Source organism: Taeniopygia guttata, chromosome 2 (assembly GCF_048771995.1).
Source record: "Taeniopygia guttata chromosome 2, bTaeGut7.mat, whole genome shotgun sequence".
NCBI lineage: Eukaryota > Metazoa > Chordata > Aves > Passeriformes > Estrildidae > Taeniopygia > Taeniopygia guttata.
Genome location: NC_133026.1, coordinates 13,506,151 through 13,526,495, shown reverse-complemented (window position 1 = coordinate 13,526,495; position 20,345 = coordinate 13,506,151). Strand labels below are relative to the sequence as shown.

Sequence of the window (20,345 nt, the reverse complement as noted above, 5' to 3'; positions counted from 1 at the left end):
TCCAGACTTATTTGGAAAGGTACGTGCCTTTGGTAGTTTTACTAGTAAAATAATTTAATTTTGTGTATGTGATAATTATCTACATCTAAGCTATTTTAGATGTGGCAACAAAATCAGTCTGTTTTAGCTATCACTTCTAAAAGCATTTGGTGAAATCTTAAGGCGTCTTACTTACACATGATGATTGTAATTTTTGCAGGTTTCTGTAGCTGCTTCCAGTGCTGGAAGAGGATCTCCAGCTGTAACTCTAGTGCAGTTGGCTTCTGGTCAAACTGTTCATGTCCAGGGTGTCATTCAAGCTACACAGCCCTCAGTCATTCAGTCACCACACATGCAAGCTGTTCAGGTTAGCTTTTTTATTGTTACATTTTCATGAATATTTGGTACCTCATAACTCCTTTCCCAACCCATCTTCAGTTTTACTTCATCCCAGCCAGTGCTGCAAGATTTACTCAGATGGCACAGGAAACAGCAGGGGGAAAGGTGGCAAACATCCAACCAGCAGCAGCTCTACAAGCATTGTGTAGCAATTCCTTAATGCTTCCTGTTTATCTTATAAGAAATTGTGTGAGAACTTGTGTCTGAACTTACGCAATAGCAAATTTGTGTTATAACCATGGCCTTACTTCAGTGTATCCTGCAGTTTTTAATCATCTTGTATTGCCTTTTGTGGATGTGGATACCAAAAACACAAGCAGCCTCAAAACACACATTTATGTGGCAAACGTTCATGTGTTTAAAGTTGCTGGAACTAGGAAACAGAGGTTGGTGCAAAACATGTAAGACTTTTCAAAGTTTTTAAAAAGTAGTAAAGGCAAGAGAATGAATTTGCAGTGTTTTGAAAATTTCTTGGCCTCCCATTGTTTTTTTTTTTTTGTAGCTAGGAAGGCCTCTACTCTAGTTTTTGAAAATCTGTTTGGGAAATATCAGCTGAATTTCTTTTTGCAGATATAATTGATATTTCTGGTAAAAGTGGTGATACACCTCTCCCTTTTAGGAGGGAAGGGTTTTACCTGTGGCCATTGCAATATGTTAAGGAAAAGCCATGTGTTACCGATCTTGAGAAGCCATCTTTAATGTTAGAGGCTTCTTAGTAACTTTCCAGTATAATAAACAAAAAGACATATATAAGTAGGATTTATATTTGAGAAAAATAATACAATTGTGATCAGATAATGAATATTTTATTGTTGAGCAGTGGGTGTAGATGTTGGGACCTCAAGGTTTTGAAATCCTAGATCACTATGGAAAGAGGTGTGGTAGGTGCCAATACTTGATCGAACTTGAAGTCAGAACAGAGTATTCAAAGTAAATACTTTTTTTTCATTGGAATTCTTTCCAACTGTAATTTTCCTGAATAACCTTTATTCAATAAGCACATTAGTAATCCGCAGTTTCTGTTCCTTTAGTCAGTGTAGATGCAAAGATAGAGGACTTTTTACAAAGCTCAGAAGGAGAAATTTCTCAGGAATCTCTTGCCAGCTGCTTCTGTGTCATCTTAGGGGAGTGGAAGTCGACTGTTTGTTGTATTGAGTGAACTCTGGCTGTCCACCCTTTCTCAAAGGAGTAGAAACAGGAAAGTTTTGTCCCAGTTAATACTGACTAGTTAGTTCAGGCTTTGGTTTCATCTGGGTAAGAAAGAGCTTGAAGATGCCGTAGAAGAATCCATTACAGAGAGTGTTCAGCCCTTCTGTGATCCTTTCAGTACACTGTCCTGCCACCTGGCATTTCCTCCAGATCATTTGGCTTTAACTTGCTACCTTGTCTCTGCCAGACAGTGGGGAACTTGGGAAATCATATCAGTTTAAAAAAGAAATAAAGAAGTATGCTGAAGATTGGTGTTGAAGTTTGCATGACCTCTCCCTCAAACATCTGCCATTTTCAAATGGAAAGTGCTCAGAAGTTTTTCTCATAATGGTGTTGTTTTTTAGATGAAAAAATGTGTTTATAGCGTTCCTTATTGTTTTGTTAAATGTTGTTTTATTTGTAGGAAGATTTAAATTATTATTTGACTTATTGCTTGCTCCCCCCTGTAGTGTATCAGGTCTTGGAAACACTTAACATGAGTTTGAAGTTAAATTTGTTCAAATGCAGATGAAGCTGAAATAAGTAAAGTTGAAATCTGAACGATGTCCAGGAAAAAATTACAATGGTTTGTTTGTTAATGTTATGGACATGGTTGTTTGCCATTAGAGTGATCTGAAGTGTTCATTTCTCTCTTTGTCATGATGAAAATTAAAACTTTTGAAATTTCTTGTAGAAAATGTCCTCTTCCACATTGTGGTGGTTTGACATTGGCCAAATTCCAGGCCCCCATGGAAGTTGTTCACTCACCCTCTCCTGCTACAGCTGGGCGGAGGAGAGAATTTACAAAGGGTTTCATGAATTGACATAAGGACCAGGAGAAAACATTCCAACAGCAAAACAGGCTTAACTTAAAGATACAAAGTGAATTTATAGCTAACAAAATCAGAGCAGGATAATGAGAAGTAAAATAAGCCCTTGAGGATGCCTTTTTTCCTCCAGCCCCTCCCTCCTTCCTACTGACAATGCAGGGAGACAGAGTGTGGGCATTTTGGTCAGTTCATCACCCAAGGTTTTCCTCTGCTGCACAGGGAGAGAAGTTGTTCCCCAGTGAGACTGTGGGGATCCCTCCCACAGGAGACAGTTCTCCATTAACTTCTCCAGCATGGCTCCAATCTCTTGAGCATCAGTCCTCCCAAAACTGCTGCAATGTGAGTCCCTTCCACAGGCAAACCATGCTCCCAAAACTGCTGTGGCATGGGTTGCTCTTCCATGGGGTGCAGTCCTCCAAGGACAGGCTGGTCCAACTTGGGAGCAAAACCTGTCTCTTCATGGGTTTTCTGCTGGACCACAGCCTCCTCCAGGCATCCACCTGCTCTGGCATGGGCACCTCCCCCACGGGCTGTGGGGGAATTCTGCACCCCCATGGATCCCCATGGGCTGCAAGGGCACAGCTGCTTCACCGTGGTCTCACCACGGCCTGCAGAGGAATCTTGGCTCCAGTGTCTAGAGCACCTTCTCCTCCACTGACCTTGGTGTCTCCATGTTGTTTCCCTCACATGTTCTCACCTCTTCTTTTCTGGCTAGAATTGAAACTGTGTCCCCAACCTATGTTTTGATTTCTTCCTAGATATGTTAACACAGAGGTGTTGCCATCATCTCTAATTGGTTCGGCTTTGCCAGTGGTACATCCATCTGCAGAGCCATCAGGAATTGGCTCTATTGGACATCATGGAAGCTTCTAGCAGCTTCTCACAGAAGCCACCTCTGCAGCCCCTCTGCTACCAAAAACCATGCTGTGCAAAACAAATACATACATTAAAATGCTTAAACCATCTTGTTATTTCCTTACCTTCTTCCTAAAGTATGACTGTTCCCAACTTCTTCAGCCATCTTCACAAACTAGTGGGTCTATTGGTAGCTGTTAGGGTAACATGACAATTTAAAGACAATTAAGGTCTTGGTTTTGAGCTGTTTGTCCTGGGACAAATAGATTACTTATTAACCCCCAGGCCCCAGCAGAATGAAAATTCTGTTTTGAGTTACAGTGCCCAGGCTCTTTCTTGGCTGTGCAATGGTATCTTACTTTTGAAGGATTATGCCAGAGGCTTGAAGGTCAATCCATGAGGAGGTTGCTGAAGGTATATGGGGAGGGAAATGTCTTTCAGCATCTCTCTCTGCTGCTCAGCGTTGGCCTCTCCTGCAAAAGGAGGGATGCAAATTTCTTGAAGTACATGTATCTCTGCAGTCAGCTTTGATATCTCGTTTGGAGTTATACACCTGTACACATGCAGAAGTAATTCTCACCACCTAGGTGGCAGATGTAGAGTTCTAATAATGTTTGTTGCATATTATGCAGTCAAATGAGGCTACATTAAATATTTTTTACACAGAAGTGTACTGTAATAAAATTAACAAATGAAGAGATAATTTTGTTCTGCAACAACCTGCAGTTCTTCAAGGTGGAGTTCTTGAGGTGACCCAGGCCTATAACCTCTACAGGTTTGAGTTGAGGTGACCCAGACCTGTACATTTCCAGAACCTTCCAGACAGTCTTTTTGTATTGAGGTCAGGCAGGTTTTGTTTCTAGGACAAAGCACTGAGGACTGCCAGATGCATTCATTCCAGAGCTCTTCCTTGTATTCCCTGAGCTTCCACTGCAGCTGGTTCAAACCCTTGAAGTCTTCTAGTCTCTTACATCACATTTTCACAGATGTTAATTTTCACTGTTAGTTTAACAAAGTGCTTAATCTGAAACTGCAGTCTGGTCTGGCTTAATGGGAAAAGATTTTCACACTATTTCATTTGGAAATCTCAGCACAGCAGTAGTTAAAAGAATAGTAGTTAAAAGAATCCAAGAAAATAAAGCCTTTTCCTCATTCAATAATGACTTTCAGTTCTGTAGTAAGATAGGTGCTGGTCAAAAGTGTGATTCAGGCCTAGGCCTTAATGTTGTCTGGAGTAATTTTAAGAAGAATGTATGAAAATACTAAAAGTCTGAGAAAATTAGATACTGTAGATTTCTCAGGCACTTCCAAAACTTGTACAACATTGCTAAGCAATGCCTTTGTATTTATGAATGTGTTAGTAAATCTAATAAATGTATATATTTAAATAAAGTTATTTTTAAAATAGCTTTGGTGTGGTATGAGGAAGCTTTTATTTGTATACTATTATTTAAAGCACATTAGTGCAGTATTCTGTATTTTAGATATTTGACCTCACTTTAAGAGTTAATTAAATTGTGTAATATTTTTATATTTAAAGAAATCTGTTTCCAGTATTTTTTCTAAGTGTCATTCACAAAAAAGTAACCTGGATTATATTGACTTTTTCCTTTTTCTCTGAGTGGCTATATCTAGGTAACTTCAGAATTTGTGATTTGCATTGGAAAAAGTAGTCTAAAATAATATGATTAGTGATAAATAAGTCAACAAACTTCCCATAGGTAAACATGGAAGGAATTATTTAAAAAAAATTTACTCTGCTGCTGTTTTTTTAAATGAAGTTATGAATTTCAGGAACTTTGCTATTACAGGTAGCATCGATTGCAGATGAAGCTGCACCATCAGAAGTGATAATTGATTCTCAAAAACGTAGGGAAATACTTTCAAGAAGGCCTTCATACCGGTAAGGACTTTTAACTTTGGTTTTGCTGATTTTTAAAGGCAGCTTATTTGTTACAGCAAAACTGTCTGATAAAAGTCAGATTTTCTTACGGTATGGATCTTCAAGTACATAAAATTACTTACATTCTTTTTTTTAGAAAAATTTTGAATGAGCTGTCATCAGATGCACCTGCAGTAGCGAAGATTGAAGAAGAAGAGAAGTCAGAAGATGAAGGAACGCCTTCTGGTATTTCTGCAGTGGCCATGCCAACCAGCCTGTATCATACTAACACAGGGCAATACCGTATGTTTGCAAATGTACTATGTGTTGATACAGAACATAGATAGCAAAGCTTTGTTTCTAGGAGTTGCATAATGCAATAAGGATGTTTGATTTTGATGAAGAAGAATAAGAGATTCTGTATTTCTAAATAATTGTTATTAATTTTTTCTAACATGGGGATTATAGACTTTTAGTCTTGTAGTATTTGTTGGCTGCTAGATTTGGTCGTACTAAAGCTCCTATGCATTAAAATGTGGGGGTGAGGCTCAGCTGAAATGAAAAATGTTGACACTTTTATGTGAATGTTTAATGATACAAATCATTGCTGTTTCAAATTCTTGTGATTTGCTATGTATTAGTGCTATTCATTATATGAAATGGCAAGTAGAGTTTTTTAAATGTAAGGTTGGAGTATGAAATTACTTGTTAAATTCAAATTTTCTTTTTTAAAAGAACTATGTCTTTTTGTCATCAGCTTTTAAATATCTATACTTTCACCACAGAATTAACCTTAATCATGGTTTCCAACATTTTATACATCATCCAAATGCAAATTAAAAGTTACATCCACAGTTCTGTTCTATAGGCTTGCTTTTGGATATTTTTATTCCAGCATTTATAGTAGAAGTGTTGCATAACTTGCACTTTGTGACTTCTTTGGACATAATCAGACAATCAGTTATCAGTTTGGATAACTTTGTAATAAGAACTCTTTAAAATTATATATTTTATAAAGCTTCACTCCTACAGTTTGTAGGAGTTTTTCATGTCTTTTCATAAGTAGACACACTAAAGTGCAGGTGTTTTTCCTTTGATATAATGACAGGAAGATTGCATAAGAAATGTTGTGGAGACTTTTTCCTGAAATGAGAAAACAGAGGAAGTATATTAAAACACTGCAGTGGCATATAAAAGAGGATAGAATGGCTCTAATTGTGTTCTACTCACCCTTAGAATTCTTCCATTATTTTTAATTTATGTAACTAAACTAATTATTAATGGTGAGAAGACAGATTTTACCTGTACTATCTATCCTTTCAGCATAGAAAGTAATTTTGCTTGTGCCCCTAGGCTGCTTTTCATACCCATTCTGTAAGCTCTAGACATAAATAAATAAATGTTTGCTGTATGATGTCCAGCATCTGAAATGTTCTTTTCTGTGGAAAAGAATATAATCGTCCTAAGTTACAAATATTCAGTAGAGAATCTGGCATGTATTCTTGTATTCTAAGAAAAATTAAATATTTTTATTCAATTTTTGAATTGTATTTTTGATTTTGCTTAGGTTTAATTAAGAATATATAAATTTGCCATTTCAAGACTTAAAAAAAAGTGTTATAATGTCTGTGTGAGCCTGTAAAACTATAGGATTTCTGAGAAGTTTTAGAGCTTAGCTTTAATCATGGCTTCGTCTGGGAAGCCAAAGCTGTACTTTGACCACAATGTCTTGCAGGAGGTGATTCTTAGGGGAATATATTTTCATTTGAACACACCTATAAACAATAGTGATAGGGAAATGTTTAAGTGAATATCAAAATTCAAAGGTTTTGGTTCCTTGTTCAATCAGACATTTACTTCTGAAAATTAAGCAACAGAGAGCATCACTGACGATGTGAGAACAGAATCCACAAAACTTTAATTAAATCTAATGTGTTTTAATTTAAACTTGGCTATAAACCAAGCATGGGATATTTCTGTTCTTTGCTGCTTTTTCTTTGAGTAAGTTACAATTGTAGCATAAAACATGTACTGTATAATTAAGGTTCTCATTATAATGCGGCATTGCTTCAAAATGCAATGTCAGCCTTCATGGACTCTCTTGGTTTTGACTCAAAAAACCAAGAGAGTTTTGAGAGCTTTTTCTTTTTGGAAATAGTCTTTCTTGCTGAATTGATTAGTTCATTAATTTGTTTTTTTTTTAAAGTTCACTTTTGTAAGTTAAAATATTTTTTGCCTCGGCAAAGTCTGTATATTTTAATTAGGTCTGGTGGTAGCAAGGATGGTCATTTCCTTGTAATAATGGGGGTCTTAATTTGGAACTTACTGAAGAGAGCTTAACTGTTGACCCCTAGTCTTTACATACATGAAGCACAGATTTGAAGCATTTCTGAGCTATCCTGTTGGTTGCCTGTAATCCTCAGGAGCTGCTGTTAGCTAAAACCAGGAAAACTGGGTGGGAACGTAGCAAATCCAGTGTTGATTTTAGACTGGATATGATGCAGATCACTCCATGTACCTCCTTCATCTTTATGCCTCCTGTTTATAACTCCGTGCTTCTGCCTGTCATTTCTGTGCCTGAGGACTCCTCTCTCCCTGGCCAGCATGGGCTGCACACATTCTGCAGGCATTCAGTAGTTTATGCATTAAGCTTGTGCAGTGTCTGTGGCAATGAAGAACTGGCATTGTGGTGTCACTGTGGCCATCTGAACTGTGCCCTGGTTTAGAAGAGGTGTTATGTTATTATGTTTGCTGGTTCCTTTTTTTCTCTACTATTCTCTCTATTCCTGTGAAGGAAGGACAATTTTGCTGAAAAGATCACTTTGACTGTGTGTTTATGTCTCGATGTCTGGCATGACTCTTTTTGGAAGAACTTGATAAGTAAATTTTTCTGGAAAATGTATTTTTGTCTATTAGCAACATTGATGGCTCTTCTCTACTTACTTTTCACCACGCAAAATGGTATGTTGCCATGGTTTCCCAATACCCTTTTCCTTGGAGCTTCTTGGCTTTGGCTTATGGAAGCAAACAGACTGGCATTGCCAGCTACCTCCATCAACATACGTGTGATCTTTCTGCCAGGCAAATGGGTAGTTTTGCACAAGGTGCTGTCTTGTGTAGGAGCCTTGTATTCTTATCTGACTACACGCCTACTCTATTGGCTATAGTTCTGTCATGTTGGTTATTTAATACTGAAAAAAATTACTTCCTCACCTGTGGTAGTGGGCTAATGTATAAGAGTTGTTTGTTCAGTTGGAGTGTGTGAATCAGTCTCCCCATCTCCCTGCCTCCTTGTGCATATCATGATGATCTGCATGAAAAAATGCAGGGGGAATGAAAATTATTAGCTCTTTTGCTATCTGTTTGGGTTACTTGCTGTCTTAGAATAGACTTTTAGCAATTGGAGAATTAAGAAACCTTTTGGGAAAGACTAACTTTAGTTCCATTTTCAGTTTTGGAAGAGAAAAAGATCTTGTTTTTTTCCTGGATTAGAACTGATGATCATACTCAGAGAGAGGTGTTACTACTGTCCTCACTCCTAGTTGGAAGAGAAAATGCTGGTTGCATCTATCCACCTGCATGACATTCAGCTACAGGGACTGTCCAGGAAAGTCCTGTACTCATTATAAAAGGCTCAGTTTTCAGTAGAGCTCCTGCACAATAGAGTGTGTGCAGTGGTTGAGATCAGGACAGTGAATGGGAGGACGAGCAGTGTGTTGTTCTGGAAAGATGGCAGGAATCAGTCCTATAAGGGAGGCAGTTACTGGAGTTAATTCACTTTTGTTTATAGAGTACTGGATTGGGATCTGAAGGAATAATTGCCAAACAGCTGTGACATAATTGTTTACCCAGGTTCACAGTGTAGCCAAGAGCTTTGTATCAATCTGTGCTGATGTTTTACTGCTTAGGAAGCCAAACTGACTGGGGTTTATGTGGTATGGTTCTGTGATTGTGTAGATGTATCTGGTGCTAAGTCTGAGAGGCAGAATTTAGCTCTTTATAACTTGTCTGGGAGGTAGAGTTGACAAATCTTGTTGCTCTTGTCCTGGACTTTATGAAGAGTAGAGGATAAAATGCTTTACTTTTCTTGCTTCTCTCTCTTTTGTCCTGCCCTAAAATGGGGCACTTTCAGCTTTGGAGGCCAGACTGAAGTATCTTGCACTCTACACCCTGCCACGACTCTTCCCCTTCTCCTCAGTGCCTTACAGAGCCTGTGTGCAGCACTCAACTAATTCCCATGTTACATACTCCTCATTCCAAGGGCAGGACTGGAGGTCCATGCTGAACTCTGTTTCAGTATTGCAGATAAGGCTCTGAACTTAATTCTTCATGAGAGGAATTCCATGTTTTCCCCAAAAGAAGCTAATTCAAGTGTTGGGATTTGGCAATCTCAGTCTCTTTACAATGTTTATATCTGAGGTTCAGCTTTTGAGATAACCTGCTGTTGCCAAAACAGAACATTTGAAATCAGCAATCTCTAAAATTCACATACGTATCTAACAAATCCTGTACTGAGATAAGCAGAGCTGAACCTTCAAGAATGGCATCAAATACTGTAATCTGACAATGAACTCAGAGAAGCTGGCAAGCTCTGAATCTTTTTTTATTTCTGACTTTTATAACAGATCACTTTAAATATGATGTTCATAGTTTAAATATCTTTTGGGGGATAAAGGATTTTTTTGCTCCTTGGGCATTGGATTCTCAGGTAAAAGTTTCAGGATTGTTTTAATTAACATAGGAGATGTGGATTTGGCTGGTGAATCACTTGGTAGATCAGGAATTGGCTCAAAGAGGTCCAGGTGGAGGACAGTGATGAGTGGTGTCCTTCAGAGATCTGGTTTGAGACCAGTATTATTTAGGATCTTTGCTTGGAGATGTGGAAGGTGGGGTTGAATGCACCTTCAGAAAGTTTGTAGGTGACACCAGGCTAATGATGCAGTTGATACTCAAAGCTTGATAGAGAGAAGAGATCCCATCCAAAGGGACTGTCACAGAGCAGAGAGGTGGACACATGCAAACTTCATGATAAGGTCAATGCCAATTGTCAATACACTGTGTCCTGTGTATGGGTTGTGGCAATCCTAAATGTGGATATAGGCTGGGCATTGAGTGGATTGAGAGGGCCTGGATGTGCTGGTGGCTGAAACACTGACTATGAGCTTGCAGCCTGGAAAGCCAGCCAGATCTTAGGCTGCATCCAAAGCAGTGTGAGCAGCAGCTTGAGGGATGCATTTCTGCCCCTCCACCCTGGAGGGGCAGACCCCACCTGGAGTGCTGTATCCAGCTCCGAGTTTCCAGCATGAGACACACATGGACTTGCTTGAACAGATTCATCACTTTTATATGGCTAGGGGCTACTATGTTTTCCCCTAGTATTTGAACTATTTATGTAGAGTTAATGTTTCTGGAAACATAGAGATAAAATGTGTTGAACACTGCTTTTATCTGGTATATATATGGCATATACTACGCAACAGGCTTTATATTTGTGGAAATCTGTGTTAATATTACCTAAGTTTTATCATACAATTGATCCTTAAGCAAGCAGAGGACCAGGAGTCCTATAAAACAATGTTCATTTCATGTTTTTTAGCATATGTTATGTCTTTCTATTGGTTAACTTTTTTTTTTTTTTTTCCTCTGTTTAGTTACCATATCTCAAGGTGGTACAATTCAGACTGTGACAAATTCAGGAGCTCCTCAGCCAGGCGCTACCATTGTGCAATATGCAGCACAGTCATCTGATGGCACACAACAGTTTTTTGTTCCTGGAAGCCAAGTTGCTGTTCAAGGTATATTTTAATAGTCTACTCCATTTTTGTTTTTTCATATTATACAAATTTTCTTAAAAGGTTTCTTATTTTGTGTTGACATTATTGCACTATTTATTATTATTAAAATACTCACAGCAAGATAAAGGAGTCTTAGGAAGGGATTCAGGTTCTCTGCTTAGTAGGGCAGCTACTACATTTGGTTAAAAATAATGAAATAGCTGTATAACATCACTTTCTGCTTTGGATTGTCTTGTCCAAATTTTGAGACATGTTTAATTGCAATAAAGGTACTCTTACAGATTGAAGTGAGATGCTGAAGGTGCAGATCATTAAATATATGAAACGAATTTGTTTTTTTCAGCAGTTTGTGTTAGTAAAACACAATTCTGAAGATTTTGGGATATGTTTTTTCGGGCAGAATTTCCTTTTAACTTATGGCTCTTGCAGTTACAGGAGAGCAGATCCTTTACTGAAGCTAGTTTTCTCACAGAGGAAGACTTTATGGGTCCTATAAAGTGCACACATGATGTGATGAAAACCTTTAAAAATGGGAGATAGATTTCTCTGTGGAGATACTAAATTAATAGCTATGGAGGATATACGGAAATTTTTAAAAATCTTTTTATTTAACCAATTTTCTAAAAATTTTCTTAAGCCAAAACAGTTATGTGAAATAAGTCATGAGAAGAGCTTGGAAGGATTTAGATATGTATTCATGGAGTGGATGAGGGTCATCAAATAAATGCTGAAATACATTGTTGTCCCAAGACTTTCCAGAAGCATCTCAAGTGCTTTAAGACTATAAGATGAAAACAACTTCGCCGAATGTTTTTATGTTCAGAGAGTATTGTTAGAACTTCCCTAAATGTTATTATGAATATATTCTTAAGTAAGCCTTAAGACCCAAATTTGGCTGTCCCCCAAACCAATTTCCCACCCTAGTACTGCATGTTTTTCTGAATATGAGTCTCATATATTTTCTATGTTTTTGCCTTACACATCCCTTAAATCAGAGGTCGCCTCCATCTCTCCAGGTACAGTAACTGTGGTATTTTATGGGTACTGCTTTGATTCTTCAGAGCTTTGGTGTCAGAGGCAGAAAGAATAACTCCTTAGCTGCTTCCTAAGACTTCCCAAGTCTGTGAAGAAGCACAGCATTTGAGGATTTTATTTGGTAGTGTTTCAGTCCTTGGGAATTCCATTTGACTGATTTTCCTTTACAGGCTTTCCATTACAGCTCTGTTCTCTGACAGGGCTACTCAGTCTCAGCAATGGGCTGCACAAGATGGAATTGTCCATTAAGTGTTTTGCCTGTGATGGAAACTTTCAAAATGGATTCAGAGACAGTAACTGAATACCTTCTAAATTATGTTTCTGGAAGCATTTGGATACTTTTTAACTAAGTTGATTTGCTCTCTGTCCATGATCAGAGAAGTTTGTTTCCTGGAATTCTCTATTTCCAAAGTCCAGTGCTTTAGTGAGCCTCGTAGATGTTAACATAGAAGAAAAATGTGACATAACATACAGGGAAAAGTACAAAGCGAACAGTAAATGAGCATTAACTTGGAGATGACAAGAAGATAAAAGGCTTCAACTTATTCTACATGGTATTGATATTAGAAAATCTTCAGAAAAAACAAAACATCTATAGTAAAAAAAGAGATGTATAAAAATAGTGTGAAAGCACTTGAAGATGTTTATAGTAATACAATTGTATGTAGGCAGCAAACCTGAGTTAATCACAATGTGGAGTGAGACAATGGAGTAAGTTGAATATATACATGTCTGAAATGTCCTTATTATGGGTCATCTTGCCTATGCTGGAAAGTCAGTTGGAATACAGTTTATGAACATTTGTCATTTTTGTACACTTTGTAGTTGATTGTTCACCTAATATTGTGATAGCATAGATTATAATAGAAAAAATATAGTGCTTAGTAATCTTACCACTTACATATGTATTTTTATAATAATTTTGGATAGGCAGCATATAATTTTTTTATCACAGAAGAAGAAAAGAATATAACAAATACCTGGAAACAGAAAATATCTGTTTCAGAATCTTTAAGATATAGCATATGTATTGATATTTTTTCTAAAGTATTTGTTAATGAATCTCATGTAATAATGGATAAGATTACAGAAACCCTATGTTTGATATTTTCTGATAACCTGTGGTGTGGAAAAATACTAGGATAAAAGTGCCAAATATATTGATCCAATTGAGTGACATTTTATTTGCTACAAGTTTACATTTGTAGGCAAAAGAAGAGGCAGTTCTAGTGTCTGAGCAGTTTCTTAATACATTAAAGGTTAAGGATTTTTTTTGCTAGCTGAAGAAGGAAGTGTTTTGAGTATTTGTGAAAATGAGTGTAGAAAAGTTATATAAAAATCATTCTGTTGGGATCTATGTGTGTTTTCATTATATTGTTAATGATATTTGAAATCTGTGGCTTGAATTTCTTGTGCTTTAGTTCTGATCTTCTGTACATATGATCCTGAAGTGATCCTGTAATTTACAGGTTTAGAGAACACTCCTATGAACACAGGGTGTAAAACACAGAACATCAATGCAAACATTGATGCTTCCGCTGCTGCCATCCAGCACAGTTTCACAGTTGATAAATTACCAGTCTGAATTTGTTTAGTACAAAGACCTTAGAAGTTTGCTGTGCCCTACATACAAACCAGTGCTTGGACTCTTGGTCTGAAACTAATTTTATTTGCATTGATGTAAATAAGGAATAACTCTCTTAGAACTGAGTTGTTGTTTTTGTTATTTATATTTTAAAACAGAATCAGCCTGATCTCTTGGACATATTTTGAAAAAGGAGAGAAGGGGGAAGAGGTAGCCTTTACCCAGAGTTACTGTTGAGCTTGTTACAGCATCTGAAACCACTGGCTTTAGGTTGACTTACTTCGTTGGAGTGTTCCTTAATAATTTCTGAAGCTTTTAACTGAAATTAAATGAGTGGCTTGTGGGTTTTCCTGCAAAGCGAGGAGCTCTAGCCTTTCATTTACCTATTTGTTACAGCTTATTAATCTTTCCTGTCTTGCATGTCTGTCGACCAGAGTTCTCTGCCTTTTAGTGGAACCGTTCCAATGAAAACAACTGCATGTCTGTTTTAAGTTTCCTTATTTTCTATCCAATCATGACTTTATCATTTGGATTCATTCATGAATGCTAGAACCATGTTTTAATTTCTGTCAGTCAGTGCTGTGAATTTTCAGGTCTTTCTTAACAGCCTGCTTTGTGGTGAGTGCTTTCTGTAGCTTTATGAATAATTCAGGGAAAAAGAACAAAGCTAGGATTATAGCAATGTGGAAGAGGAAAAAAAAACAGGTTTACTGGAAAAGGAATTCTTTGGGCTGCAGTTTCAGTGAGCTGTTCCAGTGATGGAGCATGTTAATGACAGCGGTAAGCAAGTGAGGTCATTGTGATGTCAGTGCTCTTGCTTGTAATCCTGCACATGCTTGGTAGTTTGGAACAGTTCATGCTGAGCTCTGATAGAGGAGCAGCAGAATTGTGTGTGCAGAAGTTGATCATGGCTGTTACAGGAGATGAAACAGGTAAAAAATTTGTTAGCCTTTGACATGGTATTTTTGTATGTCTGTGCATTGTTTAGTTAATATTTGTGACATTTTCTGTTGAACCTGTTGCTGTAATTCTTTCATCTCTGTAAAGTCGTACAAATAGCTTCTAATTCTGTCTACTTAGTGTAGGATTCCAGGGCAATTTTAACAGTTCTGTTTGGGGAGGAAAAACTAAAAATCACTGTTAGTGCATAAGTTCTTGCACAGATTGATTCAGTAAGTGTTCTTTATTATTTGATGCAGGATTTTGCTGAAAACAATCCACTGCTCTACTTTTGCATTTTTCTTTATTGTGGTGATAGTCATATATGTTGCTGTATTTATAATTGCTTTTTGTTTTGTAAAAATGACAACTGCCTTTTTTATTGAGCAATAGATGCTACAAATTTGATAGCCATGGGCTTCAACCTAGCTTTATAGAGATTGTTTCGGCAGTGTAAATCAATCCTATGCTTCCAGTATTAAAAAAACACTGAATGGAAACAAATTTGAGGGCAATAATTGAAGTATTGTAAAGCCTGCTTGTTTTCTCCTCCACTGTTAAAATGGTCTGTTCCTCAGCTAATTGAGTTCAAAAGGCTGACGTCATTAGATTTCCTGGAATCGTGTTGCAGTAGGGAACTGGAAAAGTTAAACTCCAAACAAGATACACATTGACGTCAGCTCCAAGTCATGCTGCGATTTAGTCAGTTCCTTTCTGCCTCGGCAATTCCCTCCGGCAGCTCGGTAACTTTAACTACTTCCCTGCCGGCTCGGCTCCTACGTGCTGCTGCTCAGTGCTGGCGCACGTTGTTTCATTAATCCAAAGATAAATATCTTCTCCGAGTCGATGTTTTTAATGCTCAAAGGGATAATGATTCATGCCTTGTGTAGCCTGTTCAGTGGTGAAGTTAAAAACCCCTTGATAATCAAGTCCCACCATTATGACTCACAGAGGGGGAGAATAGGCATCCAAATACATCAGGCATTTTTTCTCCTGGATAGTCACTGAAAGAACTAAGAGTACAGGGATGCTCTTTAGTGTTCAGCAAGTTACTTTTTCCAAGAGGCGGTTGCTTTTTAAATTTTTTGGTTTTTTTAATGCATGTTATGCTTTTTTTTTCACTAGCTGTCTTTTGCCTTTCTTAATTTTCTTTTTGTAAGTCTAAACTTCAGCTTTTCAGTGACTTTTTACTCCCTTGCATTTTAAGGAGTAAAAAGAAAAAAAAAAATTATCTGGGGCAATGCGATAGGGAAAAGCACCAGCTCAAGGTTTGTTGCTTTGTTATTACTCTCAGTTCTACTTCTGGTACCTTAGGAATGACATTAAATCTTTGTGAAGTGTCATTAGGAACAGCCACAGAAGTTTGGCAGTCTGGATGAAGTGTGTGTGACATTTGTCTCAGATGTTGAAATGGAAGGTATGCTTCACTGTGATATAGAAACATAACTAGGCTTAAAATAACTTCGAAAAAAATTAAGTTTATCCCACTGTGTTTAGAGCCCATTTCATCTTTCCAAAGGTCTTTTTCTGGGGAAGTCAGTTACATTACATTTTCTTGAGCTCATATACAAAACATTTTTCAGTCTTCAAAATATTTTTTGCAATGATATATCATAAAACATATATTATTGCACAGCTAAAAGATACTTTGTCAATGCTGTGCTATGCTTTCTTCTTGTTTCTAAACAGTGGTATCTGGATTGGCAAGGTTGGTACCACCAGAATAGTTATTTATCTGTCTTCCTGTGCTGGCAGATTTATAAGTGAGACAACAGTCAGGCAGAGACTGCCACTACTGGGACCTGCTCAGACTAGAATACTTACCAGTGGTGTTTGCTGATCCCAGCTGAGATAGGGACTTGCTTTTGTTAAGTCTTGCTGGAGGTACCTGATCACAATGAGTCCTTTGCACAAAAGCTGCTGTAAGTCCTGTTTGCTGCCATCTGAGTATAAGTCAGACACAGACAACAAAGTAGTTGGTCTTGCCAGGTTGAGATAGTCTTGCCAGGCTGAGATGATCTGGGTTGTGGAGCTTTCCCCCATTACTTCATCTACAAAATAGTTTGCTTGGATTTCTAATTCATTGTAGCTGAGGCAAATTAAGATAACATCACTTTAATACCTAGTGACAAAATAGAAAAAGGTAGTTCTTACCATAGAGTCTACAAGATATGTTATGTGGCCAGCATAAAGGTGAGCCTGAAGAGCTGCTAAAAATCTATTTTTATAGTTGGCGAGCTGAGGTATCACCCCATTGATGTGACTGGGACTGCTAACAAATGTGGAGGACTTAAAGGGTTACGCAGTTCTCCTGTAGATGTACAAGATGACCAAGCCCTGTGTTCAGGCAGCTGCCTGTCCTTGCTCACAGGGCTGTTCTGGGCTGATTTCTCCCTCCCTCCCTCCCTCCCACATCCCCGGGGATTATCCAGGTCAGTTCACTGGTCCAGTTCATCTTGTAATTCCACAAACACTTTTACCCACAGGACTGAGAAGCGGGAGGAGGTGCATGGGGTTTAAGCTGATGATGATTTCAGGACATGGCTGTGGAATTGTAGTCTAAACACAACTTGATTCTGTTTTTTTGTTTTGAATTGGTGAAACACTTGCATTAATATAATAATAGTATATTTTTTATTAAGTTTTTTTTCCCCCTATAGTTAACTGTTGTTTCTTAACTGCTCAATCTGTCAGCCTCCCCAAGATGTTTTTGTCTACCTTTTATTTTTCCAAGTTGTCCTAGTGTCAGCTGGGATAGAGTTAATTTTCTTCCTATTAGCTGGTACAGTGTTCTTCTTTGGTTTTAGGATGAGAGAGATATTGATAGCTCACTCATGGTTTGGTTGTTGCCCAGCAGTAGTTGCACTAAGTGAAGGACTTTCCAGCTTCTCATGCTCTTCCAGTGAGTAGGCTGGGGGTGCACTCAAAGCTGTGAGGGATCACAGCCAGAGCAGCTGACCCCAGATAGCCAAAAGGGGTATTCCATACCATAAGGCATCATGTTCAGTATATAAACTGTAGGGAAAGCTGGCCTGGAGCCTGCTGCTCAGTAACAAGCTGGGCATCACTTGGTGAATGGTAAACAATTGCTTTTAATTTGCATTAATTATTTTTCTTGGATTTATTTATCTCTCTCTTTATTTTCCTTTTCATTACATTTTATTTTATTTCCATCAAACTCTTCCCATCTCAACCTGTGAATTTTCTTTACTTCATCCAGCTGGGGAGCTGTGTGGGTAGAGTGAACAAGTGACTGTGTGGTGCTTATTTCAGGCTGGGGTTAAACTGTGAGATATGTTTTTCCATTATTTGAATAATGCTTTAAATAATTAAAGTATAAGCTAAGTGTAATAATAGCCTCTGAAACATCAGTTGCTTTAATGACAAAATTTGAAGTTTTGTTCTATCATAATATAAAATATTTATGGAAATAAATAGGTGAATACTTGCTTAGAATGTAAAGAGGAATAAATTTTTTGTTTGGCTTTATTTTCTATGAGACAAGACACAAGTACTTAGGACTTCCCCTGTCTTTTTAAGTTGAGGTACATCATATAAAGACAAGTACATCTGAAACAAAGAAATGACGTGAGACTGTAAGAAAGGTGTTGGTTTCAAGTCACATCAGATCAGCATTTGGCTTGGGGAGAGCACAGAAATGCTAAGTTCAGGAGCTGAATCTGAACTTTTGTCCTCTGATTTACTGTGCAGCTACGCTCCTTCCTGTGCAACCACCACTGCCTCCTGTTGCTTGCTAATGCTGCAGCATCCCATGTGTGGCCGCCTTGCCCAGGGAACAAATGCCTGTACATCCGGAGCACTTGTCTGTTCCTTTTCATTGTAGCAACAGCAGCTCTCACTCATTATCCAAGGTTGCCAAACTGCTGTTTTAAGAGGAGGAGAGGTTGTAAAGCTGGTACTGTTGCTATCTCAAGGAAGGAGGAGAGGAGAAAGTTGTCTTCTGAAGCAAATTGATTCCAGTACAGGGAGAACAGGGTAGCATATAAGCTTCAGTGTCTGCAACAGCAGGACCCTCTTTTTGTGGGGTTGTGCAATCAGGAAGTGTCACTGCTTGAACTGTTTCTCAAACTGCTTTCCCCATGTTGTGTGAAGAGAGCCATGTGGAGGCTTTCAGTCTGGCTGGCTAGTGGGCCCACATGCTAGAGCAATTCAGATAGTTCACAGAGTGGAAATAAATAAATAGTAAGATAAAAAATATAGTTGTGTTATTACAGACCATGAAATTATTTATGTATCTGGGATCCTGGATAAATCATTGTCAGAAATCTGTTATTTTCAGATATATCTCTTTTTTTTGCCATACATTGTAAAATATGTTTCTTTTGTACAGCTGCCACTGGAGACATGCCAGCTTACCAGATTCGAACTCCCACCACTACCTTGCCTCAGGGAGTGGTTATGGCAGCCTCACCAGGGACTTTGCACAGCCCTCAGCAAATGGCAGAAGAGGCAACACGCAAGAGAGAGCTGAGACTTTTGAAAAATAGGTAAGACTATATAATAATTCATAGTCGGTGTTGCAAACCACTCTCCCTCCCCCACAAACATTATAACAAAGTTTTTTTCTTAAGGTCATGAGCACTGCATGTAATTGATGAAAGGAAGGCGGGAAATTCTTTGTCAGTCATTCCATGTCCTAGCATAGAGTATTGGTTGTTAAATCCAGAAGATTAGAGTTGACCTTACAGCCATGGATTTTTAGTTTGAAAATATTAGGTGATTCAGAAATCAACATCAGATAATTTTTGTGATGATAATCCAGAGTTACACTTTTTGTTGAATTTTACTTCCTATCTTCTCCCACTACTGACAGTAAAATGACCAATAGGACCTTTTTCTTTTCAAAGCATCACAGCAAAGAATTGGTTAGGAAAACAGCTGAGGATCTCATTAGCAGCTGTCCATTAATAATGCTGTGAAGAGGACTTATTCAAAGATGGAATGATAATTACAGACTTTGCTAAATACTTGGCGGCTGGGATGAGATACTTTGCAGTGCCCCTGTCATTTTGTGAGGCATATTATGTGAAGTTGCTGTATATTTTTTAATTAGTTGTCATGGACTTGACTGAATGTTGTAAATGTCAGTCTTTCTCTGTGCATTCTTCTTACTGTTCCTAGGGGAGTCTGTCTTTTTAAAATGTATAGCCTCCTCTGTCACTGACAGATTAATAGTAGAAACAGTCTGCTCTGCAAATCTCTAATACACTGCTTAGCCACTTGTCTTATAATTGAATTAATGGTATTGCTTTGCTCTCATGCCTGTCCTTTATTTTAAATTACTTACGAGGATCGCTGCATTGTTGTGCCTCCTTTTTGTTTCTTCACTCTTCAGTTTTAAAACTAGTGCCTATGCTATAGCTCATAATTTGCTGGAATGTTAGCCTCTCACTATTTGATAGTTTATCATGCTCCAATGTGGTAAAGGAGAACTCCCAATATTTTTAATATTTTTTCTGGAATTGAATACTTGTTTAGTCACATGCTTCTGAACACATTAGCCAAAACATTTAGCTCAAATATTAGAGACTTTTGAGCAGAACTACAAGATTGGCTTCAGGCTGTCATTTACCAGTAACAAAAACCACAGACTCATGTGGCTGAAATGTGCTCAGGCAGCCAGTTCTGAAATGATAATAAATTGTATTTGTTTGGACTTAAATTGTACTGTACATTGTTACAACATGCTGTAAGTTTTTATCTTCATGTAAGTTTGGCATCTAGTTTTTATCTGAACAGAGTAGTGTTATGTTTGTGTTTTTCTGAAAGTATATTCTCTGGGTTTGGTTTTAAGATTTTGATGGCAGAAGACAATGCTTCCGATAAACACACAAATT

At 37.9% G+C, this 20,345-nt stretch overlaps 1 protein-coding gene across 9 annotated transcripts in view; it reads left to right on the top strand.

The window, feature by feature from the left end:
- CREM (cAMP responsive element modulator) overlaps positions 1-20,345 on the top strand; it is a 40,249-nt gene that overhangs the window by 13,376 nt on the left and 6,528 nt on the right. For 3 of the 9 annotated variants that reach the window (XM_030264328.4, XM_030264329.4, XM_030264330.4), the window contains 5 exons: positions 200-346; positions 5,063-5,154; positions 5,291-5,436; positions 10,785-10,928; positions 18,839-18,995. In XM_030264328.4, coding sequence (XP_030120188.4) covers positions 200-346; positions 5,063-5,154; positions 5,291-5,436; positions 10,785-10,928; positions 18,839-18,995 — 686 coding nt within the window. Of the gene's footprint in view, positions 1-199; positions 347-5,062; positions 5,155-5,290; positions 5,437-10,784; positions 10,929-14,321; positions 14,481-18,838; positions 18,996-20,345 lie in introns of those variants that run through there. The other 6 variants (XM_030264332.4, XM_030264333.4, XM_072925339.1 and 3 more) reach the window with 3 other exon arrangements.